This window comes from Nomascus leucogenys, chromosome 2, assembly GCF_006542625.1.
Source record: "Nomascus leucogenys isolate Asia chromosome 2, Asia_NLE_v1, whole genome shotgun sequence".
Taxonomy (NCBI): Eukaryota; Metazoa; Chordata; class Mammalia; order Primates; family Hylobatidae; genus Nomascus; species Nomascus leucogenys.
In genome coordinates this window covers 151,236,407-151,262,214 of record NC_044382.1, presented here as the reverse complement: position 1 = coordinate 151,262,214, position 25,808 = coordinate 151,236,407, and the positions used below count along the sequence as shown (strand labels likewise).

At 53.1% G+C, this 25,808-nt stretch overlaps 1 protein-coding gene across 2 annotated transcripts; it reads left to right on the top strand.

The window, feature by feature from the left end:
- Window positions 1-9,041: 9,041 nt before the first annotated feature.
- FAM92B (family with sequence similarity 92 member B) lies at window positions 9,042-23,951 on the top strand. Of its 2 annotated transcripts, none has more exons than XM_030819539.1 (9): window positions 9,042-9,217; window positions 11,107-11,341; window positions 13,453-13,521; window positions 13,605-13,706; window positions 13,880-13,885; window positions 16,079-16,183; window positions 19,257-19,370; window positions 21,346-21,447; window positions 22,231-23,951. In XM_030819539.1, the coding sequence occupies exons 1-9, from the start codon at window positions 9,198-9,200 to the stop codon at window positions 22,396-22,398; spliced, it is 921 nt and encodes a 306-aa protein (XP_030675399.1). In that variant the 5' UTR covers window positions 9,042-9,197; the 3' UTR covers window positions 22,399-23,951. The 2 variants fall into 2 exon arrangements, with proteins under 2 accessions (XP_030675399.1, XP_030675405.1); XM_030819545.1 differs by having other exon boundaries at window positions 9,078-9,217; window positions 22,903-23,951.
- Window positions 23,952-25,808: the final 1,857 nt, after the last annotated feature.

Genomic DNA, 25,808 nt, shown 5'->3' with positions numbered 1-25,808 from the left:
GGAAACAGGTCCCAAACTGTTGGCCAAAAAGTCCTCATGAAAACCCTTACACCATCCCAAAGACGCCTGAGTACTAGGGAGCACTGGTTGACCCGCACACGGCCTTCCACCATTGGAAATTTCACTTCTCCTGTGCCTAAGGGCTCCTTTGCACCTCCCCACGCTCCTAGATAGAGTGTCCTTTTAGCAAACGCATGACTATTTTGTTCACTGACGTGGCCCCAAAGCCTGTGAGATTGCTGGGCACACAGTGGGTGCTTAACACATATTCATTCAGTAACTGACCAAGCCCAGATACATGTGTCCCAGTGAAATACTACCCAGCCACTAAAATGAGCTTGATCACTGTGCAGACGTCAACACCCATCACATACAGAGGGTGGGGCACAAATTGCATGCTCTTCGTTTTTACATCGTTCTATGTATTTGAAATCTTTTTAAATAAAAAGGTAGAAAAATAACAAATATTGGCCGGGCACAGAAAAAAGAAAAATAACAACTATTAGCATATGAGAACGCCTGTGATGCCAAAATTATGAAATCAGATAAATTATTTCCTAAAGATTGTAGAGAAATGCATCTTCTGTTACCCACGGCCATCTCTGGATGTGGGATTATGCACTTTTCCCAATGTACTTTCTACCTGTATTTCTGGATTTACTACATAATTAGGGAGGGAAAGGCTGGGCACGGTGGCTCATGCCTATAATCCCAGCACTTTGGGAGGCCAAGGTAGGTGGATCACCGGAGCTCAGGAGTTAGAAGTCAGCCTGGGCAAGATGGTGAAACCCTGTCTCTACTAAAAATACAAAAATTAGCTGGGCTTGGTGGCAGATGCCTGTAATCCCAGCTACTCAGGAGGCTGAGGCAGGAGAATAGCTTGAACCTGGGAGGCGGAGGTTGCAGTGAGCCGAGATTGTGCTGCTGCACTCCAGCCTGGGCAACAGAACAAGACTCCTCTGAAAAAAAGAAAATAATAATAATTAGAGGGAAAAACAACTTTGTAAAAAATGCAACTTCAGGCTTACTTTCCCCACCATCCTTCCCTTTATCTCCTGTCCTGGGGAGCTGCAAATTGCTTCTAAATTGCCTTCTCTTTGCCTAGGAGGGGAACAGGCTTTTTTCCTGTTTCGTGGAAATGTTTGTGCTGCCAAGAGTCCAGCAGAAGAGAGACAGGAAGGGAAGGCAGCCCCTGCACGGTCCCAGGTGCGGGGCGTTTGGTGGGGAGCTCCTAGCTGGGAACAGAGGCCTTTCCCTGTTGCTCAGAAGGCTGCATGGAGGTCAGGGTGCAAGGTGTTCTGGGATGTGGGATGGGGCCCCAGGGTGTCAGGGCTGGAAGGGTGCTAGGCCTCACTAGGCCCCACTCTCTCATTATACAAATAAGAAAATGAGACCAGGCTTGGTGGCTTACTCCCGTAATCCCAGCGCTTTGGGAGACTGAGGTGGGCAGATGGCTTGACCTCAAGAGTTGGAGACCAGCCTGGGCAACATAGCGAAACCCTGTCTCTACCAAAAATACAACGATTAGCTGAGTGTGGTGATCTGTGCCTGTCCGCCCAGCTACTTGGAAGGCTGAGGTGGGAGGATCGCTAGAACCGAGGAGGCGGAGTTTGCAGTGAGCCAAAATCTCGCCACTGCATTCCAGCCTGGGTGATAGAGTGAGACCCTGTCTCAAAAATTTAAAAAAGAAAGAAAATGAGATTCAGACAGACAAAGTGACCTGCCCAGAGCCACACAGCACACCCGTGGCTAAGGTGAAACTTGATCCCATGACTCCTCAGCCCCTGCCCAGCCCCCACCAGGTCCCATTCACCTTTCTCCAGGGCCTCCACCCCCGGCCGGCCTGTTTCATAAACCCACATCACAGTGATGCCAGCCACTTCCTTGCTTCCTGTGTCACCAGCTTTTGACATCATCACTGGGTTTTCCAAAGAGAAACATATTTTGGGGTTTTGTTTGTTTTGCTGTTACCCAGGCTGGAACGCAATGGTGTGATCTCGGCTCACTGCAACCTCCACCTCCCAGGTTCAAGCGATTCTCCTGCCTCAGCTTCCCGAGTAGCTGGGATTACAGGCACCTGCCACGATGCCCGGCTAGTCTTTGTATTTTCAGTAGAGATGCGGTTTCACCATGATGGCCAGGCTAGTCTGGAACTCCCAACCTCAGGTGATCCGCCCGCCTTGGCCTCCCCAAGTGTTGGGATTACAGGCACGAGCCGCCGTGCCCAGCCATTTTGGTCTTTTTTTCTGCTCACTCGAAGAATTCTGAGCGCCCTTCTTAATTATTTGGTTGAGACTGGAGACAGGCAGCAAGGCACGCCAAAAACACGACAACAACCCTGGGGAACCTGCAGTCACTGCTAGCCTGGAGGAAGATGGGACACCAGGCCTGTCGCCGGGGCATGGTCAGCTCATGAGCCCGAAGTTCTCAGAAACAAGGGGCGTTGGCCAAGCTCCCCAGCCTGACCACGGTCCCCTGCAGGAGTGGCTGAGGGAGTCTACACAAACTGCTCCCAGGCTGGGGCTTTAGCAGCTCTGACTGCCGACAGAGCCCCTGAGGAAAGGAATGGCCATCAGCCCAGCCAGAGTGGAGCCCTGCAGCCTGATCTAACCTGGACACAGTCCCTGATTTGCACCTGAGCCTGCACGTGAGATTACATTTCCCAGCATCCTTTGCAGCTAGGTGTGGCCATGTGACTAAGTTCTGACCAATGGGATGTGAGCACAAAGTGATGTGCACAGCTTCAGTAAAGAAGAGGGCATGGCCAGGCATGGTGGCTCACTCCTGTAATCCCAGCACTTTGGGAGCTTGAAACCAGCCTGGCCAAAATGGTGAAACCCTGTCTCTACTAAAAATACAAAAATTAGCCTGCTTGGTACCATCCACCTAATCCCAGCTACTAGGGAGACTAAGGCAGGAGAATTGCTTGAATCCAGGGGGCGGAGGTTGCAGCCAGCGAGGATCGCGCCACTGTACTCCAGCCTGGGTGACAGTGTAAGACTCAGTCTCAAAAAACAAACAAAAAAAAGAGGCATGGCCTCCTTTGCCCCTCCCTTCTTCTTGCTGGCTAGATGGTAGGTGCAATGGCTGGAGTTCCAGCAGCCATTTTGGACCATGAAGCAATTCCAGGAATAGAAATTGATAGAAGAATGAGATAGGAGAAGCCTGGGTCCCAACATCATGAAGCCTCACAGACATGAGAAATAAATTGCCATTTTTTTAAAGACATGATTATTTGGGGTTTTCTCTTACTTGCGACCAATACTATTCCTGTACTGTCTTTGGTTGGGGACGGGTTGCAGTCATTTGCAGAGGGGTTGTGAGGGGACCTGCTATGGCGAAGGGCTGGGACAAGTCCTGACATGAAGTTGGTAATTCTTTTGTGTAATACTAATTGCTGATGGGCATGTGTGAAACCCTTAGCCCAGTACCCAGCACAGTTTAAGAGCACAATAAATGTTATTTTATTTATTTTTCTTTTTGAGATGGAGTCTCGCTCTGTTGCCCAGGCTGGAGTTCAGTGGCGCGATCTTGGCTCACTGCAACCTCCGCCTCCTGGATTAAAGTGATTCTCGTGCGTCAGCCACCCAAGTAGCTGGGACTAAAGGTGTGTGCCACCACGCCCCGCTAATTTTGTGTTTTTAGTAGAGACAGGGTTTCAAATTTCACCATGTTGGCCAGGCTGCTCCACCCGAAATTCCAGGTGGTGGGTGGCCTCTGGGACTGACACTCTGCAGATGGGTGGTGGGAGGAGGCTGGAAACGATGTCATGTGGGAAAAGGTGGCCTAGAAGCATCTAGGGAAGAGAGTCTTAGAAGACAGAGGCACAGGCAGGGCACGGTGGTTCACGCCTGTAATCCTAGCACTTTGGGAGGCTGACGTGGTCAGATCACAAGGTCAGGAGATCAAGACCATCTTGGCTAACATGGTGAAAGCACATCTCTACTAAAAATACAAAAAATTAGCCAGGCGTGGTGGCGGGCGCCTGTAGTCCCAGCTACTTGGGAGGCTGAGGCAGGAAATGGTGTGAACCCGGGAGGCGGAGCTTGCAGTGACCCAATCGCGCCACTGCACTCCAGCCTGGGCGACAGAGTGAGACTCTGTTTCAAAAATAAAATAAAAAATAGAACACAGGCAGGGCCCAGGGGCATCTCTGAGCCATCCTGCCATGCATTCAGCCTGAATCGGTGCTCGAGGAAATGGGCACCGAGGGATGTTCCCCAAAACAATTGGCTCAGAGTCCCCAAAACATCAGTATCGCGCCTGCTAAAGGCAGTGGGTGGCTGTCCTGGGCCAGGAGACGATGCTTTGCTTGCTTGCTAAAACGGTGTTATTGAGACAACTGTAGAATCTGAATGAAGTCTGTAGATTGGGGAATAGAACATAACAGAGTGAATTTTCTGACATTAATACTCGTACTGTGGTTATGTAAGAGACTGGTCTTGTTCTTAGGAAACACATATGAAATATTTGGGCAAAGGGGCTTCAGGTCTGCAACTGCTCTCAAGTGGTTCAGAAAATAAAATACACACGAGAGAGAGAGGGGCAGAGAGAATGATGAAACAAACGTGGTAACATGTCAACAACCGGGGAATCTGGGTGAAAGAGTTCTTATATTATTGCTGCACAACTGAAATTATTTCAAAATAAAAAGTTACAGAAACTTAAAAAACCAAAGTCAGTATCATGAATGAAAAAAGGCTGAGAGGCTGGGCACCATGGCTCACGCCTGTAATCCCAGCACTTTGGGAGACTGAGATGAGCAGATCACCTGAGGTGAGGAGTTCGAGACCAGCCTGACCAACATGGTGAAATCCTGTCTCTACTAAAAATACAAAAATTAGCCATGCATGGTGGTGGGCGCCTATAATACCAGATACTCAGGAGGCTGATGCAGGAGAATGGCTTGAACCCAGGAGGCAGAGGTTGCAGTGAGCTGACATTGTGCCATTGCACTCTAGCCTGGGCGACAAGAGCAAAACTCCGTCTCAAAAAAAAACAACAACAACAACAACAAAAAACTGAGAACAGTTTCTGATTCCAGGAGACTGTGTAGACCCAGGTAGTCATTGCAGACCCTCCTGGATCTAGGGAAGACCGGCTGCCATGACGGCAGCGGCTGAATGCGGCAAGTGAGCCTAGGGACACTGGCAGACGCCAGCACGGCCGTGTGAATTTCCTGGGTGTGGAGTCACAGGCGGACCTGCGGGAGATGTCTTTACTCTTTGGAAGTGTTCCCTGGGTTTCTTGATGTCTGCAACCCTCTCCTATGTGGTTCCCCAAAAACACATTTATAGGGCTGGGTGCAGTGGCTCATGCCTGTAATCCCAGTACTTTGGGAGGCCGAGGTGGGCAGATCACCTGAGGTCGGGAGTTCAAGACCAGCCTGATCCATATGGTGAAATCCTGTCTCTACTAAAAATATAAAAATTAGACGGGCTGTGGTGGCATGTGCCTGTAATCCCAGCTACTCAGGAGGCTGAGGCAGGAGAATCACTTGAATCTGGGAGGCGGAGGTTGCAGTGAACTGAGATCGTGCCATTGCACTCCAGCTTACGCAACAGAGGGACACCCTGTCTCGAAAAAACAAAAACGAAAACAAAAATAAATAGAAAACCATTTACAAGAGAGAGGGGGTGGGAGGAGGCCCATGGATCTGAATGGGGGCACACAGGAGAGGGGGTGGGAGGAGGCCCATGAGATCTGAACCAGGGCACACAGGACTTCATGCATCCCCCAACTTCGCCCCAGCCCCCATTTCTCAACTTTTCTTTCTCTGGCCGCTAGATGTCTCTGTGTTGTCCAACCAGGCAGTGGTTTTCTTTTTCTTCTTTTGTTTAGTAGAGATGGGGATCTCACTGTGTTGCCCAGGCTGGTCTCAAACTCCTGACCTCAAGTGATCCACCCACCTCGGCCTCCCAAAGTGCTGATTACAGGTGTGAGTCACCATACCCAGCCTTCATTTTTAAAAAATGCTTAAAGTGGCCGGGCGCGGTGGCTCACGCTTGTAATCCCGGCACTTTGGGAGGCCGAGGCAGGCGAATCACGAGGTCAGGAGATCGAGACCACGGTGCAACCCCGTGTCTACTAAAAAAAAAAAAATAGAAAAAATTAGCCGGGCGTCGTGGCGGGCGCCTGTAGTCCCAGCTACTTGGAGAGGCTGAGGCAGGAGAATGGCGTGAACCCAGGAGGCGGAGCTTGCAGTGAGCCGAGATTGCACCACTGCACTCCAGCCTGGGCGACAGAGCAAGACTCCGTCTCAAAAAAAAAAAAAAAAAATGCTTAAAGTTTCTAGGATGGTGAATTAAACTTTGCCCTTCCTCTCTGACCCTCCTCTCTCTCTCCCACCCTGTGTTAAGGTGGCCTTTTCTAAAATGAGCTGCTTCTCTGGTTTCCCCGGGGACCGCCCAGCCCACTTGACCTCTGCGTAAAAGCATTTTCCACCAGATGGGTCTCTGCTGCCCTCCCGTGGCCATAAGCAGTAGCGCAGACCAGGCCAACTGGTGGGGAGACACCTGACATGGCCTCTGTGGTCTCTCCTGTCCTAGTAGAGCTGGGGTCTGCAAAGACGCAGAACAGTCGGACAGGGATTTACTTAAGGGATTGGCTCACACGACACACGGAAGACCCTCCAGGAGGCTGGCGCATGAAGGAATTAATTCACCAAGGGGATAATCCAAAACTTTCTCCAGGACCTGGCTGCTAAGTTGGGAAGTTAAAACACACCCCTTATAGGGGCCGGACGCGGTGGCCTATAATCCCAGCACTTTGGGAGGCCAAGGTGCGCAGATCACCTGAGGTCAGGAGTTCGAGACCAGCCTGGCCAACACGGTGAAACCCTGTCTCTACTAAAAATACAAAAATTAGCCAAGCATGGTGGTGGGCGCCTATAATACCAGATACTCAGGAGGCTGATGCAGGAGAATGGCTTGAACCCAGGAGGCGGAGGTTGCAGTGAGCTGAGATCTCACCATTGCACTCCAGCCTGGGCTACAAGAGCAAAACTCTGTCTCAACACACAAACAAACAAAACCACACCCCTTAGGACAGACAACCCAAAATTGCAGCAGAGCAGAGCATTTATGTGAGGTGGACGTGGGGGGAGGTGATGGGGTGGAGGAGTGTGTTGGAGGAGGGGAGAGGGCAGGGGTGAGCTCAGGGGGCTCTGGAGAGACCCTGTGGGGTGGACCATGGGACGCTTTGCTCTCTTTGGACCCTGTGTGAGAGTCCTGGGGCTCCCATAGCAAAATTACCCCAAACTGGGGGCTTAAAATGACAGAAGTTTCTTCTCTCCCAGTTCTGGGGCACAGAGACCGAAATCGAGGATCTGGGGAGGCTGCTGCAGTCCCTCCGGAGGCTCCAGGGCTCTCTCCAGCCCCTGGCAGCTCTCCGTGCTCCTGGCTCACACTGCTCCGTTCCTGTCCCTGCCCCATGGCCATCTCCCCTGGGTGTGTTTCTGTCTCCTCTTCTCATGAGGAGCCCAGTGGTGGGATCAGGGCCCACCGTCCTCCGGTGTGACTCAGCTGATCACATCTGCAACGACCCTGTTTCCAAATAAGGCCACACTCTGAGATCTCCAGGGAGACATACATTTGAGGGGACACCCTTCCACCCAGCACAGCCCCCAAGAGTGAAGGAAGCAGAGAGCAGGAGAGGGACTTGACTGGTGCTCAGTGACGGCTGCACGGCACAAAGGGGACACAGGACCCCCCCCGCACCCCACAGCTTGGCACAGAAAGGGAAGAGCCACGCTGACTGTGGAACACCAGGGGGCTACTTAGAGCCACCCCGTGGGAGGTCGGGGGGTTCATGCCCCAGGCAGAGAATGGGGACCCAGCAGGGACAGAGCTGGGGTTGTCCCTGCGTTGTTTGGGGCCTCTGGGGAACAGAGGGCAGGGCATCTGCAAAGGGACGACTGGAGAGAGTGTGATGATGAGATCACTGGAGAAGCATGAGGAGGGGGCAGCCAGCCGGCACAGCCCAGCGGGCACCTGGGGATCGGTCACAGAGGGAAGCCGCCACCAGCCTGGGCCTGTGCAATGGGAATTTCAATGAGTTCTGGATCCCAGCCTCAGCCTCTGTGTCTGCCCTTCACTCCCATGCCAGGGACTTACTTCTCTTAATTAAGTACTGTCATGATCCCATTCTGCAGGGGAATGGACTGAAGCCCAGAGAGGTCAGGGGACTTGCCCAAGGTCACACAGCAAATTGGGGTCTGGGATTTGAACCTGTGTTTAGCTGACCCTAAAGTCCTTGCTTTTATATATGCTTTAAAAACAAAACAGAACAAAACAAAACAAAACACCCTTTCCATTTCCATAATGAGAACCTCCAAACACACAAAGCAACAGAACAGCAGAGACAGGCCTGGGCCGCTTCCTCTGCCCGCCTCCCATCCCCATTCCTTACTGTCATGATTTTTATGTTTCTTTTCTGAAGGTAAAGTGTCTATACATTGAGATACAGAAATCACACAATTAGTGGAAGGTATTGGACTTGAGCTTGTCAATCTGACATGTGCATTTATATCTTCTCTCTGTGGTATCTTAATTGTCTTACTTTACTAACAGTGCGCAGATAGTGCTTTTATAATAAGGGAAAAAACAATGCAATTATGATAAAAACGTGAAAGACACTCCTATGAGCTGGTTCCTTGCCCCACCCCGGGGAGCCCGAGTTCACTCTGTGAGTCTGCACCCCCCACCTGAGCTTTCCCATGTCCCGCCCACCTGAGACTAGACCCCAGGAAGGCCAGTGGTGGGCTCGGGGCAGGCAGCTTCCCTGAAGGGAGGGAGGAGCCCAGTGGGCAGGACCCACACCCGTGGCTGCACGCAGGCCTGAGCCCCCTAAATCTCTCCCTGCTACCTCCCGGGGAGCCCCAACCACCAGCCCCATTCCACAAGAGCCTCCATCTTCAAAGGGAGAGAGTGGGCCGCTGTGCGATGCCCTCTTCTCTGAGCAGCCCCTGAGCCAATGCAAGGCTGGGGAGGCCGGCCTCAGGGAGGCATTGCCCAGGCGACCAGCTCCTCCTAGGGCCTGCTGTGGGCGGCCCCGTCGCCTGGCAACCAGATGGTAGCGTCCCTTGAGCCCAGGCCACACAGCTGCACCCAGCCCTACCCGGTTCCTCCCAGGCCTGCAGGACCCCTGGGGCCCTGTCTTTATTTCCCACCACCAGGACAGCCAAAGCTCTGGTCACAATGAACATCGTCTTCTCCAGGTGAGTGGGCCGGCACCAGCCTGGCTGTGAGGGAGGTGGAAGCAGGGTTTTGAGGCCCGGAGCACCAGGAAAGACGAGGGCAGCAGGGCCGGGGGTGGGGGTGGGGGTAAGGGGCGCTCTCCCTCCTACGCCACCTCCACCTCCATCCAGCTCACGGAAGACAGGGCTTGGGACTACAGAAGCTTCCAGAATCTGGCCTCTGTCTGCTTCTCCAGAATCACTGCCTGTGTATCTGGAGCAGCCAAATTCATCCCCTTTCCTTTCTCGCCTCCACCTGGAAAACCCCCATCACACCTCAACCCCAGCCAGGCCTCCCCCTTCCGTGGAGGCCCAGTGCATGCCGCCCCGGCCCACGCCATCCCTGCTCTCACAACCTGCCTGCCCTGCCCCGTTCATTTCCACGCCTGGTTCCTCTGAGGTTCAAATTCCAGGCACCCTCTCAAGCATCCGATGTGTTTTTATCCTTTTTATATTTTTGAGACGGACTCTCACTCTGTATCCCAAGCTGGAGCCCAGTGGTGCAATCTCGATCTCGGCTCACTGCAACCTCCACCTCCTGGGCTCAAGCGATTCTCATGCCTCAGCCTCCTAAGTAGCTGGGACTACAGGCGTGCTACCAAGCCCGGCTGATTTTTTGTATTTTAGTAGAGACAGGGTTTCACCACGTTGCCCAGGGTGGTCTTGAACTCCTGAGCTCAGGGAATCTGTACCCCTCGGCCTCCCAAAGAGCTGGGATGACAGGCATGAGCCACCGCACCTGGCCCTGATGTGTTTTTAAAACGCGGCTTCTCACGCGCACTCCCAGGGATTCTGGTGCACACGCCTGGGTTGGGGGCCTGGGAGCCCCAGTGCCTGACTTCTGACCCCTGTGCTGCTGAATCAGGGGCTGTGAGGACCCTACCTGCAGGAACAGAGGCTGGGTCTGGCTGTGTGACCTGTAGCAAGATGCTTCACCTCTCTGGGCCTCAGTTCACTCCATTTTCACATGGTGATACCAGCAGCGCCTTGCTTACAGGGCGGTGCACGCAGAGTGTTTTGCGGCAAGGGTGGCAAGAGAGGGTCTGTTGGGACAGAGGGCTGCTTCTCAGGACGTTTCTCGAGTCAGGGATTTGATGAGAGGGTTGCACTGGGGACTTTGGTCACAGGGAGAGAGGTGGGGACAGTGACACGCTGGGGATGAGGGAAAGGAGAGGGCATGAGGAGGCCCAGGAAAGAGGCAGAGGCCAGGCCTCCGTGGCTGTCTTAGAAGCCTGAATGCGGCGGATCAGTCATCGCGCACCTGCTGCAGGGAGGCGCTGGACTGGGAGCCCTTAAAGGTAAGCCACGACTGGGTGTGGTGGCTCACGCCTGTCATCCCAACACTTTGGGAGGCCAAGGCAGGCAGATCACCTGAGGTCAGGAGTTCAAGACCAGCCTGGCCAACATGGTGAAACCAGGTCTCTATTAAAAATACAAAAATTAGCCAGGCATGGTGGCGGGTGCCTGTAATCCCAGCTACTCGGGAGGCTGAGGCAGGAGAATTACTTCAAGCCAGGAGGCAGACATTGCAGTAAGCCAAGATCATACCACTGCACTCCAGCCTGGGCGACAGAGCAAGACTCTGTCTCAAAAAAAAAAAAAAAAAAAAACAAAAAAAAAAAGGGGGGGGCAGGTCTGCAGCCAAGCCCGCCTTTACATTCCTGCCCACTACTGACCAGCCCAGGCAGATCCCCCTCATCAGCCTCAATGGCCCTGATGCTGACACCTTGAGTGACAGCCTGTGGCATGTGCATGCCACACTGGAGGCTGGCTGGTGGCAGCTCCTGTTTTCATAACTATTGTCTGTTCTTGGCAATACCGGGGCCCTGCATCACTGCCCAGAACGGCCGCTCAGGTCCCCGCCTCCACAGGGACAGCCAGGCGAGGGTGATGGAGAATACCCTGGCCAACACGGAGAAGTACTTTGGGCAGTTCTGCTCGCTGCTGGCCGCCTACACGCACAAGACGGCCCGGCTGCGGGACAAGGCAGACCAGCTGGTCAAGCAGCTCATCGACTTTGCCAACTCTGAGAACCCTGAGCTGCGGGCCACCATGAGGGGCTTTGCTGAGGACCTGGCCAAAGTGCAGGATTACCGGCACGCCCAGGTGAGTGCTGCCGGCGCGGGGCTGGGATGCTGAGGGGCACCCAGGCTCCAATGCCAAGGTCAGGCCTGAGGGCTGCAGAAGCCCTGCTGTGGCCACAGCCAATGAGTGTGTCTCCACAGACATCCACCGACAGTGGACATTTACACCCTCTCCAGGGTCACACCTCCGCCTGCAGGATTGAGAGCCCAGGAGGCTTTGCTGAGTCGGATGAAGGGTCAACAAAGCAAGGAAACCCCGGAATCCAGCCCTGGGGGCTCCATGAACCCCTGAAGGAGACACATCAAGGGCCTATGAGAGCCTCGAGAAGGAACAGAAATCCTGGGGGGGAGTCAGGGGCAAGGAGGCTGCAGGGTGTTTAGGAAATTAAAAATAGAAATTCCTGCCAGCCCAGAAAAATCCTCACCATGAATTGCAGAAAAGAATAAAAAAGGGCCAGGTGCTCACACCTGTAATCCCAGCACTCGGGGAGGCCTAGGTACACAGATTGCCTGAGCACAGGAGTTCAAGATCAGCCCAGGCAACATAGCAAGACTCTATCTCTAAATAAATAAATAAATAAATAAATAAATAAATAAATAAGCAAGCAAGCACCTGTGGTCCCAGCTACTCAGAAAGCTGAGACAGGAGGATCATTTGAGCCTGGAAGGTCGAGGCTGGAGCCATGATCGTGCCTCTGCACTCCAGCCTAGGAGACAGTGCAACACTGTATCTCAAAAAATACCAAGAAACAAAGAATGGAACAGCTTTACAATTGAGTAAGCTTTAAACAAGACAGCAACGCATGCCACGGGCAATCCAGGAAAGATCGCACAGGCAGAAATGGCACTCTCTTCTCCAGGCAGGCAGACACAGCCCACGGTGCTCACGTTCTCAAGACAGATGACAACTGTCCCTCAGTAAGAGGCTTTGACAACCCCATTTCTCACCAGTACATCCTGATTTCACCTGGTAACACGGTGGCCACCTGTACTAGCTAATTATCTTTATTTTTTTAAAAAAATTTTAAGAGACGGCGTTTCGCCATGTGGCCCAGGCTGGTCTTGAACTCCTGGGCTCAAGCCATCCTCCCACCTCGGCTTCCCAAAGTGCTGGGATTTACAGGCGTGAACCACCATGCCTGGCCTAGTTAATTACCTTTGACCAAAGGAAAAATAAAACTTCTCACGGCTCTGTGGAGACCAGTGGAAGACCAGGGCACCAGGAGGCAGGGTGGCATCTTCCTTGATGTCTGGGTGTTCAGAGATGACTCCTGGCCCTCACAAAGACATTCCCGATTGTAAAATTGGCAAGAGGCTGCTTTAATATTTTGTTGTCTTTTTGTTTTTTGAGATGGAGTCTCAGTCTGTTGCCCACGCTGGAGTGAAGTGTCGCAATCTCGGCTCACTGCAACCTCCAGCCTTGCAGGTTCAAGCGACTCTCCTGCCTCAGCCTCCCAAGTAGCTGGGACTACAGGCATGCACCACCGTGCCCAGCTAATTTTTTGTGTTTTTAGTAGAGACAGCGTTTCACCATGTTGGCCAGGCTGGTCTTGAACTCCTGACCTCAGGTGATCCGCCGGCCTCTGCCTCCCAAAGTGCTGGGATTACAGGAGTGAGCCACCGCGCCTGGCCCCACTGTGACTCTCAATAGAAGTCTTGTCCCCAAAGCGAGGCTCAGTTTTCTCATCCGCAAAGTGGGTTTGTCATCGCCACCCTGTGTGGCAGTTGGGACACGGGGCCAGGGCTGTCGTGTAGAGAGACTGAGCACACACCAGGGGCCTGTCCTGCCACCCTCAGTGATGATACTCCCTGAGTTCTGGGCCAGGCACCATCTTCCTACTGTCCGGAAACCCTGCTGGGTGCACCCATGACCTCATTTGACAGGTGAGGAAATGAGGCTTCGAGAGACTGAATGTGTTGCTGGAGCCCTAGGGAGGCAGAGCTGGGCCCTGAACCCAGCTCGGTGCCTCCAACACGCAGGGAAAAGGGAGCGCATCTTGCCCTCCCCCTTCCCCCCCTCACAGCTCTGGACACGAGGCTCCTGGGCGCGAACTGTGCTTTATATGCCCAGGCTGGAGGCAGGCAGCACCCTGCGCCCTTCGCTCAGATCCCCTGGTGTCCCCGCTCCCCCAGGTTGAGAGGCTGGAGACCAAGGTGGTCAACCCCCTGAAGCTCTACGGGGCACAGATCAAGCATACACAGGTCAGCTGGGGCACCTCGGCGTGGGTGGCGTCCCTGTCTTGACCTGTGGGATCCCAGGAAACAGCCCTCCTCCTTGTCTGCAGGCTGAGATCAAGAAATTCAAACGTGTCCGAAATCATGAGATCAAACAACTGGAAAAACTGGAGAAACTGAGACAGAAGTCACCCTCAGATCAGCAAATGATCGTATCCTTCCCTGGAAGTGGGGCCTGGGGCTGCTGGGCCAGGGTGTCCACTCACCCTGATGTCCTCTGAGGTTTTCTTTGCCTGGGTCCACTGGGTAGGGGCTGTGAAGGGGGTGGACCACCCCAACGGGGCTGCCTGGGCTTAACTTGGTTCCTTAACAGCACGTTTTTCAGTCCCAGGTGAGTGTCACATGTCTGTCTGTGGCAGGCAGAATCACACGTAGGAAATACACAACCTCACAAAACGGCCAGGTAGGCTTTACCTGGGCAGAAGCAGGTGTGTGCAGGATCTTGTGCTCACGATGGAAAAGCCAAAGATACTGGTAAAAAGGGGCTCTGGGGGTCTGGAGACCTGGGCTCTGTCCCATCGTTGACATCATCCAACAAGTCACTCCCTCCACGGGCCTCAGTTTCCCCGCCAGTTACTTATTTAATGCTCACATCAGGTGGGCACTGCTAGCCTCATCCCCATAGTCTACAGGAGGAAACCAGGGCTCAAAGAGACGCAGTTATAGGAGCTCATGGGGCACAGTAGGTGGAAGGGACCCCGCATGCTGTCTGTCGCACTGTCCTGCCCCATGGGAAAGACGCAGGGGCCGGGAGGTAGAGTGAGAGCTGGAGGAGGGCTAGTCACCTCCGCTGTATGTGTAATTGATTTGTGACTGTGTGACCTCATCCAAAGAGTGCCCCCCCCTTTTTTTGAGAGACAGAATCTCGCTCTGTTGCCCAGGCTGGAGTGCAAGTGGCAGAGTCTCGGCTCACTGCAACCTCTGCCTCCAGGGTTCAAGTGATTCTCCTACCCCACCCTCCCCAATAGCTGGGATTACAGGCGCCCACCACTGTGCCTGGCTAATTTTTGTATTTTTAGTAGAGACGGGGTTTTGCCATGTTGGTCAGGCTGGTCTTGAACTCCTGACCTCAGGCGTTCCAGCTGCCTCAGGCTTCCAAAATGCTGGGATTACAGGCCCGGCCACAAAGAGTGCCCCTTAATGGAGCTAAGTCAGCAGTCCTCACCTGGGGGCATTTCACTGTCTGGCGATGTTTCTGGCTCACGATTGGAGAGCTCTGCTAGAACGTGTTAAATTTTTCCCACTGTGGTGAAAAATGACCACAGACTCACTGTTCACGAGGTTGGAGGTCCATCGTGGGCCCACTGGGCTAAATCAAGGTATGGAAAGGGCTGGTTCCTTCTAGAAGTTCCTGTGAGAGTCTGTGCCCTCGCCTTTTCCAGCTTCCAGAGGCCACGCACATCCCTTGGCTTGTGGCCCCTCCCCTGTCTTCAAGCTGGCAGCCTGCACCTTCCCTGTGTAGTCACGTCTTTCCCCTGACTCTCTTGCCCGCCTCCCTCTTCCACTTGAAAGGACCCTTTGATTGCACTGCCTGTAGCAGATAATCCAAAATCACCTCCCATGGCAAGGATGGCTGATGAGCAACCTTCATTCCACCTGCTACCCTAACTCCCGTTTGCCTTGGCAGGGGAATATTGACAGGTGCCAGGGATTAGGATGTAGACATCTTTGGGGGGCCGTTATCCCTGGCATCCAGTGGGGAGAGGCCAGGGATGCTGCTAAACCTGCCACAGTGCCCCGGACACTAGTGCTGAGCGTGGGGAGTCCTGACCTACACGACTGTGGGTCACAGCCCGCCGGAGCACCTCCAGGTTCTATCCTAGATCCTGCCTGGGTCACCCACCATCTCTGCCACCGTTTGTTTGAGTGACAACAGCTTTCCCTTCTTTCCTGAGGGCTTCCTAGACCCCAGCCCCCACCTGTCTCTCGGGCGTTTCACAAACATGAAGGTGGTATTCAGCCCCCATTTTAAAGAGGAATCTGAAGCCAAGAAAGCTCCCACAAGCAGTTAAGTGGCAAATTTCGAAGCAGCTCTAAGGTGTTCAACTCTAAACGCCAGATCCACGTCTGGGCTTGGCATGGAGTAAGCGTCTATAGATGTTGATCAAAGGAACGACAGAGTTAATTACCTAAACATGTTCCTCATGCAGAAATTAATCATCAATGAACGGGGAGCACCTGTCCTAAGGGCTCAGCAGGTGCCGCTGTTTAATTTTTGCAACAGCCATGCTAAGCAAGTCTCATTACTGTCCTCTGTTTACAAGCAAGGAAATTGAGGCTCAGAGAGGATAAGTGACTTGCCTGAGGTCACACAGCTAGCAAGCAGGTGTGTCTCACTCCAGTGCTGTTCCTTCAGCCGGGGTCCTACTCAGCCATTCCTTTGACGACCAAATTAGCAAGAAACGCCCCTTGAGGCAGGAGAGCTGGCCTCAGAGAAGGGTTTAGAGACAGAGTGATTCAGAAAGGTGTCTAAGGGCCAGAAGCACCCCATGACAATTTCTACCTCGTGTGTCCCTGGGGCCAGGCGGAGACCAGAGTGCAGAGGGCCGCCGTGGACTCCAGCCGCACCACCCTCCAGCTGGAGGAGGAGGTGGAGGCCTTCCAGAGGCAGAAGCTGAAGGACCTGCAGGTGAGGGCGGCTGGCCGGGATGGGAGGCGACCTGGGCTGCCTTGTGTGTGTTCGCACGCACGTGTGTACACGTGTCTATGTGCATGCATCAGTAGGAGTGTGTGTGTGTGTGTGTGGGTCTGTGTACACGTGTGAGCAATGGCAGGCGTGAGTGAGCTTATGCCCACACAAGCTCCCGGCACAGTTAATCCTGGCCACAGGGCATCAGAGGCTGGTGCTCAGGGCAGCTGTCCCAGCACAGCTGGAAGCCACTGGGTGGCCCTAGGTCCAGTTCCTAGCCAGGAAGAGTTTGTCTCCCTCCACACACACTCCCCACTTCCTCTCCACACAGGATTACTCCAACCTCTTTTTCTCCTCAAAGCTCCAAACCCCCTCCCTGACCAAGCCACGTTGAGGCCTAGCAGCTGGGCGTGGGTGCCTTCCTCCTACCACGCAGATCCCCTCCCCAGTGCCACAGAGCCCCGGGCTCAGAGCCCCAGCTCTTAGAAGAGGAGCTCAGAGAGGTGGGGTCTTTCGGGACTAGTTGATCGCAGAGATTCCTTCCCCAGCTCTCGACCCCTCTCTAGTCCATTCTCCAAAGGTGCACACTGCCCTGGAGATTTTTGTTTTGTTTTGGTTTGTTTTTGTTTTTTTTAGATGGAGTCTCACTCGGTTGCCCAGGCTGGAGTGCAGGGGTACGATCTCCGCTCGCTGCAACTTCCACCTCCCGGGTTCAAGTGATTCTCCTGCCTCAGCCTCCTGAGTAGCCGGGATTACAGGCATGTACTACCACGCCCAGCTAATTTTTGTATTTTTAGTAGAGACGGGGTGGGGGGGGGGGGGGGTCTCAGCAAGTTGGCCAGGCTGGTCTCGAACTCCTGACCTCAATTGATCCACCCACCTTGGCCTCCTAAAGTGCTGGGATTACAGGCGTGACCCACTGCACCTACCCCAGGGATCTCTTAAAAGGCAGGTCCAATTCACCATCGCTGGGCTGAGCACCCTCTTGTGGCTCCCCTTGTTCTAAGGATTGGAACCAAAATCCCTTCCAGACTCCTGAAGCCCTGACCCAGGCCTGCGGCCTCATCCTGCCCGCGGCACTCCACGCTCCAGTGCACAGAGCCCATTCCCACCTGAGGCCTTTGCAGGGCTCTACCTTGATCTGCGTCCAGTCGGTGCCTCCTCCTCCTCCTTCGGCTTCAACCTCATTCTTTGGGGAAAGTCACGCGGACCCCAGACTGGTCAGGCCCCTTGTTTATACGCCCTACTCCACTCCCACGGGGCTGCCATCCCAGGTGGAATGGTTAATTGCATATTCAATTCACGTGTTACTTTAACAAGTGTGGAATGCGCACCTACTGCATGCCAGGTGCTGTGCCTGATGCTGGGTGCACCATGCCCAACAAACAAGGTCCCTGAGCTCACGGAGTTGACACCGTTGGGGCGGGAGGAGATGGACGGATCATATGGTCTGTGATGTATTGTGTGCCATCTATCACATTCATCACATCGTGGAGCAGAGAAGCCTGTGAGGTCACCGTGTAACACACTCCGTGTCAGTGCCACAGGACAGGCCCCCTGCCGGATCCCAGCCACCAGGGTCCAGGGCCTGGCACCTAGTGGGTATTCTGTAAATGCTTGTGGCATGAATGAATGACTGAACGCCTACATGAATGAATGCACAAGGGAATGAAGCATCAGTGATTAGTGCTCAAGCTGCCTACATGGCAAGAAGGACCTGAAACAGCCGGCAGACATTATTCAGCACCTGATGTGTTTGGGGCTGGGTGGGCAGCACCAGGGAGCGTGGACCACATGGTTCTCCAGGTCAGGGGCCAACAGAAGCACAGTTTAGAAGTGGGCGTGCTTTCAAGTTCTGGGATTAAATTCGTAAGAGATGTGAATCCGAACCATGCCTTGAAAGCCCTTCACATTTCAAAAGAGATAAAAGCAAGAACTTGAGCCCGTCATCACCACCTGTCTTAGCCCGTCCAACCTGCGCCACACAACACTTTAAGCTGGGTGATTTATAAACAACAGAAGTTTATTTCTCACCGTGTTGGAGGCTGGGCAGTCCAAGACCGACGCTCCAGCAGATTCAGCATCCGAGCAGGGCCTGTTCCCCATGGCTGGTGCCTTCTACGCGTCCGCATGTGGCAGAAGGGGCAGAAAAGCTCCCTCCAGTCTTTTTTTACCAGGGCACTAATCCCATTCATGAAAGTGGAGCCCTCCTGTGGATCACTTGAGGTCAGGAGTTCGAGACCATCCTGGCCAACATGGTGAAACCCCGTCCCTACTAAAAAATACAAAAATGAGCCAGGCGTGGTGGCACACGTCTATAATCCCAGTAACTCAGGAGGCTGAGGCAGGAGAATTGCTTGAAACTGGGAGGTGGAGATTGCAGTGATTGCAATGAGCCAAGATCACACCACTTCACTGCAGCCTGGGTGACAGAGGGAGACTCCATCTCAAAAAAATACAATACAATAAAATAAAATAAAATAAAATAAAATAAAAGCCTCCTGTGAAAAGATCTCCAGGACCGATTATTAGCAGGGGAAAAGCAAGCTCAGACGAGAGTGAAAAAGGGAGAAGAGAAGAATAGTGGCTTATGTAAGGAAGCAAGGCAGGAATACACAGAAACTTCTCAACGTGATCTCAGGAGGTGGAGGGGAAGTGAAAGAAAGGAACAGGATGGAGGATGGAGAGCAAGTCTCCTCAATCGACACTTTGGCATAGTTTATATTTATTTATTTACTTACTTATGTACTTAGTAGAGACAGGGTGTCACCATGTTGCCCAGGCTGGTCTTGAACTCCTGGGCTCAAGTAATCCTCCTGACTCAGCCTCCCAGAGTACTAAGATTACAGGCATGAGCCACTGTGCTTGGCCAATAGTTTTGATTTTTGAGCCATGCAAATGTGTTCTCTGTCAAAGAAAAGAAAGTTTAAAATAACATGTCGAAACTCCCCACCTAGGGCCTGTCCCGACACGGACAGCTCCCCTCACCCCCACCCCATCTGCCTGCGTCCCAGGCTTCCCTGGGCTCTTTCTCACTGCAATGCTTACATTCTTTGGGTTTCTGTCTCCACAGAAATTTTTTTCTGATTTTGTAACTATTGAGATGGTTTTCCATGCCAAAGCGGTGGAGGTGTATTCTAGCGCCTTCCAGACCCTGGAGAAGTATGACCTGGAGGGGGATCTACAGGTGGGTCACAGACACCCCATTTCCTATTTGGTGGAGTGGGGCAGACTTTCATTTTGGTTTTGTCTTGATAGAAGCAGTTTTTATTGGTAACATTTCACAACTTTTCTAACTTTGAAGACTCATGCTGATGAAGCATTGTCAATATCTGCCCCTGGGTGGGTGCCAAACTGAGGATAATTTTTCCCAACGCTATTTGGAATATCAATATATTCATCATCATTGGGGCGTTTAAAAACAAATGGATTGGCAGAACGTGGTGGTTCACGCCCGTAATCCCAGCACTTTGGGAGGCCGAGGCAGGCGGATCACCTGAGGTCAGGAGTTCGAGGCCAGCCTGGCCAACATGGTGAAAGTCTGTCTCTACTAAAATACAAAAATAGCCAGGCCTGGTGGTGGGCACCTGCAATCCCAGCTACTCGGGAGGCTGAGGCAGGACACTCGCTTGAACCCGGGAGGTGGAGGTTGCAGTGAGCCGAGATCATGCCACTGCACTCCAGCCTGGGCAAGAGAGAGAGACTCCATCAAAAAACAAAACAAACAAAAAACAAACCACGAATGGATCAACAACAATAAAAAGCATTTCCTGGCTGATGCTTGGTGTAGTTTTGAAATAGAAAGAAGCGCTTTTTATCCCCATCTGATCTGGTTAAAATCTAGAATGAGCTGTTTGCATTATCTGTAACACCCTTCCGCAAGCCTAATATTGTAAAGCAACAATCAGTTATCATGAATGTCTTCTGTGGGTCTGCGGTTGATGGGGCTCACCTGGGCAGTTCTCAGGTGGAGCCTTCATGTGGTTGCCGTAGGTCAGAGGCTGGGGCTGTGTTTTCTTAGCTTTCCTCCCTCATGTCTAGCGGAAGGTGGCTGTCATCTGAGCACAGGACAGGCCACGAGATTTGCAGGGCCCACTGCAAAATGAAAATGTGGGGCCTATCAACAATTACTAAGATCTTCACGACAGCAGCATCAGAGTGCTAAGCCAAGCATGGTGTCCTTCTGGGCGTGGAGCCCCTGGCAACTGTATGAGCCGCACCCCACAAAGCCTGCCCTTCCTGGGTCTTCCTCGGGGTGTACAGCCACAGTGGCAGCCCACGGCTTTTCCGTGGGGCCTGGGCTTCCTCACAGCAGCTGGTTCCAAGCGGGAGTGTCACCATTTTTTTTTTTTTTTTGAGACGGAGTCTCGCTCTGTCGCCCGGGCTGGAGTGCAGTGGCGCTATCTCGGCTCACTGCAAGCTCCGCCTCCCGGGTTCACGCCGTTCTCCTGCCTCCGCCTCCCGAGTAGCTGGGACTACAGGTGCCCACCACCACGCCCAGCTAATGTTTTATATTTTTAGTAGAGACGGGGTTTCACCGTGTTAGCCAGGATGGTCTCAATCTCCTGACCTCGTGATCTGCCTGCCTCGGCCTCCCAAAGTGCTGGGATTACAGGCGTGAGCCACTGTGCCCGGCACTCGATCACCTTTTATGACCTAACTTCAGCAGTAACCCAGTGTGGCTTTGCCATATTCCATTTGTTAGAAGCGAATCTCTGAGGCTGCCTGTATTCAAGGGGAGAGGAATTTGATTCTAGCTCCTGATGGGGGAAGCATCAGATCGTCTGAGTTACCAATAAGCCTTAAAACTACCATGAGAGGTTTGATGCAGGTCAGAGGGGCTCTCTCGCATTCAGTCACTTTACAATATTCTTTTTAGGGGAAAGGGGGATCTCGAATCCAGCTGTTTTCCTGTGTGACGATGGTCATGTTACCTGGCCTCTCTCGGCCTCTCCCATCTGTAAAAGGGGTGATAATGCCCACTCAGTAGGCTGCTGTAGATTATGTGGAATAAGAAACAGGAAGCTCCTGGAGAGGACCGTGGAGTTCCATGGGCGTTAGCCGTCTCGGGCCTTCTTATTCCACCGTCTTTCCATCCCACTCCCCCGACCCACGCTGTGTTTTCCCATTGGATCCAACCCACCCTGGTCTCTCCCCGGCAGGATTTTAGAGCCAAGATGCAAGGGGTTTATGGGCATTACGACACTCGGCCGCTTGCCAACACCAACCCCTCTCCATCTGTTCTTCAGTCTCTCACCAGCCAGGTGAGTGTGTGGGTGGGTGGGGGTTACACCTAAAATGAGGTGCACAGCCTGGGAGGCCCTGTGGTAGTAACCCCAGGGATTAGAGGAGGGTGGCTGAGAACTCAAATTTGAAATGAGAGGCTGAGGAGGCAGGGGTGGTGGGAGCGTGGAGGGCTGCCCAGGGGTTTGACCAGGACTTTGCCTTGAAGTAGAACGAAGCTGGGCGCAGTGGCTCATGCCTGTAATCCCAGCGCTTTAGGAGGCTGAGGTGGGTGGATCACTTGAGGTCAGGAGTTTGAGACCAGCGTGGCCAACATGGTGAAAGCCCATCTCTATTAAAAAAACAAAAAAGCAAAAATTAGCTGGGTGTGGTGGTGTATGCCTGTAATCCCAGCTACTTGGGAGGCTGAGGCAGGAGAATCGCTTGAACCCGGGAGGCAGAGGTTGCAGTGAGCCGAGATCGTACCACTGCACTCCAGCCCAGATTACAGAGCGAGACTCTGTCTCAGAAAAAAAAAAAAAAAAAAAAGTAGAATCAATGAAGCCACGTCACCCAGTGTGGTAGGCCACACAGTCCCTGCCGTGGCTGCCATGAGTCCTGAGCGCCCCCTGGAGGCACTCTGAGGTATTGCCACTTGAGAAACAGGCCCCCAGTCAGGTCCACACCTCCATCCCAGCCCGTGGGCCCGCAGCTTCCAGAATCCAGGGTTCCTCAGAAGTTAGGGAGGTGATTAGGTGCATACATTAGATGTTACCTTACAGCCCCAGGAAGGCCTACCATCAGGTGCATTTATATTTCTGCAGGGAACTCTGCAGGTCCAGCTGGGTAGGGCAAATGAAGACCCTGAACTTCCTCGTGCCAATCATGGCAGGTTTAGTCTCTGTGGGGGGGCGGGGGGGGTTAAGGGGCAGCCAGCCCACTGTGTGTGGGGGCAGGGTGGGCATCTCATGCTTCCAGGACATTCTCTCTAGCGATGGTAGGGTAAGTGCAATCCCAAGCGGTTTAAAATAATCCCAGACTGCCTGGAGGCTTTGTTCTTACTTTCTTATTCTTTTTTCTTTGTCTTTGTTGGATTGGGTTAATTCGAAGACCTTATCTTCAAGCTCTGAATTTCCTTCTTGTACTTGGTCAGTTCTATTGCTGAGACTTTGCAGAGCATTTTGCATTTCTGTAAGTGTGTCCAATGTTTCCTGAAGTTTCGATTGTTTTTCTTTATGCTATCTATTTCTTGGTCTGAGCCCACTGCTCCTGGCGGTGTGAACTTGGGAAAGTCTTCTAGCCTCTCTGTGTCTTAGAGTCCTTGACCGCAGAGTGGCTCAGAACAGTAACCTCTGTGTAGGGCGGTGCTGAGTATCAGATGAACAGACCTATACGAAGCACAGAAAACCCGGCCTGTTGTGCAACAAACGCTCGAGACTTGTTGTTGCCATTATCATTACTGATGTTGCTGTCGTTTTATTATTATTATTATTTAGAGTGCTCAGAGCACCATATGGAGCCCAGGAAAAGAAGGGGACGAGAGTGAGGACGACTCCATGGAGGAGGCCCCCGTGGAGGACCTCAGGGCACTGGGGCAGGGACCCCATAAATAGAGAACTGCTCACAACAGTCAGAAGAACTGAGCTGGCCTTGGATCCTCCGGTGGGCTCTGCTGTGTGCCCTCAGGCAAGCCACGCGTCCTCTGAGCCTCAGTTTCCTCATCTGTACAACAGAGCCAATATCACTCACCTCACAGGTTGCTCTGGGGGATCGCTGTGCCTGGCACATAGTAGGTGTTCAATAAATGCCCTGTGACTCTCAGCGTGATCCCGGCGCTCTCGTCCTGCCTTTAGTCCGGGGGCTTGGGTGGGGTTTGCTTGCCCCTGTGTTCATGTTGCGAGCACAGTGGATTCCTTTCCTGGGCTGCCTTGAAAAAGCACCACTGCCTGGGCAGCTCAAACCTTAGAAAATCACTCTCCTGTGTTCTGGTACCCAGAAATCTGAGAGCAAGGTGTCAGCAGGGCTGGTTCTTTTTGGAGGCTCAGAGGGAGCACCCATCCCAGGCCCCCTCCAGCTTCCAGTGGCTCCTGTCCTTGGCACGCCTGGGCTTGTAGCCGCATCCCCCGGACCCTGCCTTCCTCTTCACGTGGTGTTCTCCCGGTGTGCACTTAAGCCTGTGTCCAAACCTCCCCTGCCTATAAGGATGCCCATCATCAGAGGCCACCTTCCTCCAGGATGGTCTCATCTTGACTAATTATATCAGCAAGGACCCCATTTCCAAATAAGGTCACATTCGGAAGTATGGGGGCGGGTAGGACTTCAACATAGACCTTTGGAGGCCAAATTTAGCCTGTAACACATGGACGTGATGTGCAGGGATGCTCTTGGGACCAAGATTGTCACAGAAGCCCACAAAGGTCAGAGGGGGATGGAAGTGTAGAGAGGGTTGGGGTGTGTGGACTGGGGGCTATCTGCTGGGGCCCCTGGTGCACAGCCGGGGAGCGAATCCTCCAGACCAACTCTGAGGGCAGCCGAGGTGAGCCCACCCCTCCCAGCCTGGCATGACTCGGTGATACCGAGGCTGGGTGGAGATGTCTGGGTCCTAGAACTGGCTTCCGTGGCCAGGCGCGGTGGCTCACACCTGTAAGCCAAGCACTTCGGGAGGCCGAGGCACGTGGATCACCTGAGGTCTGGAGTCTGAGACCAGCCTGGCCAACATGGTGAAACCTTATCTCTACTAAATGTATAAAAAATTAGCCAGGCGTGGTGGCTTGCGCCTGTAATGCCCGGTACTCGGGAGGCTGAGGCAGGAGAATCGCTTGAACCAGGAGGGCGGAGGTTGCAGTGAGCCGAGATCGCGCCACTGCACTCCAGCCTGGGCAACAAAAGCAAAACTCTGTCTCAAACAACAAACAAGCAAATAAAAACAACTGGCTTCCGTGCTTCCCAGGAGTGTGGCCATCTCTGTCCCTCAAGGCCACACACTGCCCAACGGTCCCAGGTTAGAAAGTGCACCTGGAGCCGGCAGACACGGGCTGGCTCCACTGATCCCAGCACCCCCAATGGGCCACCCCCGGTCGGGGGTCCCAGCAGCTCAAAGCCAGAAAGCAGCTTGTCTCTGTTGAGACAATGGAAGCCAGGGAAAGTTCCAAATGAGGCTAAATCCTCCATGAGGAGACGGAACAGCATGGAAGCTTCCTTCTACCAACTTCCCAGGTAGGATCACAAACCTTCCACCCTGGGGCGGGGTGGGGGGCTGTTCTAGCTGAGGAATCCTTTCAAGGGCCTGGGGTGGGGCATCCACCCTGAGGGGGGCTCATCCCTGGCTAGCCTCCTGCATTCTGAAGACCTCGGCTGGGAATGGTCCACCCGGTGGCCTCTCATGCTGTCCTGGTGGATAACCGCTGACCTCTAGAGCCAGAAAGCCCCAAGTTCGCATTCCCCACATGGAGTGCCCTGGTTTTTTTCATCAGCAAAGTGAGGGACACACATCTTTCTCACAGGATCGAGGTAGGGTTGGCGTCTTCATCACAGTGATTTTTTGGAGACAGAGTCTCACTCTGTCACCCACGCTGGAATGAAGTGGTGCGATCTCAGCTCACTGAAACTTCTGCCTCCCAAGTTCAAGTGACTCTCGTGCCTCAACCTCCCCTGTAGTTGGGACTACAGGCACCTGCCACCATGCCCGGCTAATGTTTTGTATTTTTAGTAGAGATGGGGTTTTGCCATGTTGGCCAGGCTGGTCTTAAACTCCTGAGCTCAGGCAATCTGCCCACCTCGGCCTCCCAAAGTGCTGGGACTACAGGAATGAGCCACCATGCTCGGCCAACGGTGATTTTTATTACCCAAGATCCAGCTCCACGGCACCTCTCGGGGAAGCCTTCCTTGACTCCCCCAGGCCAGGATACACACTCCAGAAATAACTAAAACTTTCTAGATGTTCTATATAATCTGTATATCACATCTATTAATGCTTTAGAGTGTATATTTGTATACTTTTATATGCATATACCTGTGTGTACACACACATTTGCTTATATGTAAATGTCTGTGTTTTCAGAAACCTCAGCTGAGTCCCAGCTCTGTGATAGTTTCTGAAGGATGATGACCTTGCTTGTCAGGGCTGTGGTCCTGGAATTGGTGGTGCCAATTTCATGTAAGGTTGGCTGGGTTTGGGGCCTATCCCCTTCCCCTTTGGCCCCAGTGCACCTAAGAGACCAATGGTCCCAGAGTACAGGTGGGACAGTTGGCCCACAGCCTTCCCTGTCACTCCTTCTCCACTGGTCACTTGGGAACTGGCAAGAAAACTCAGAAATTCTCTCTTTTGGGGCCCTGAGGAGGCAGAGCTGGGGGCGACCACCTCACACAGGGATGCCCTCCCTCCCTGCCTTTTTTTTCTTTT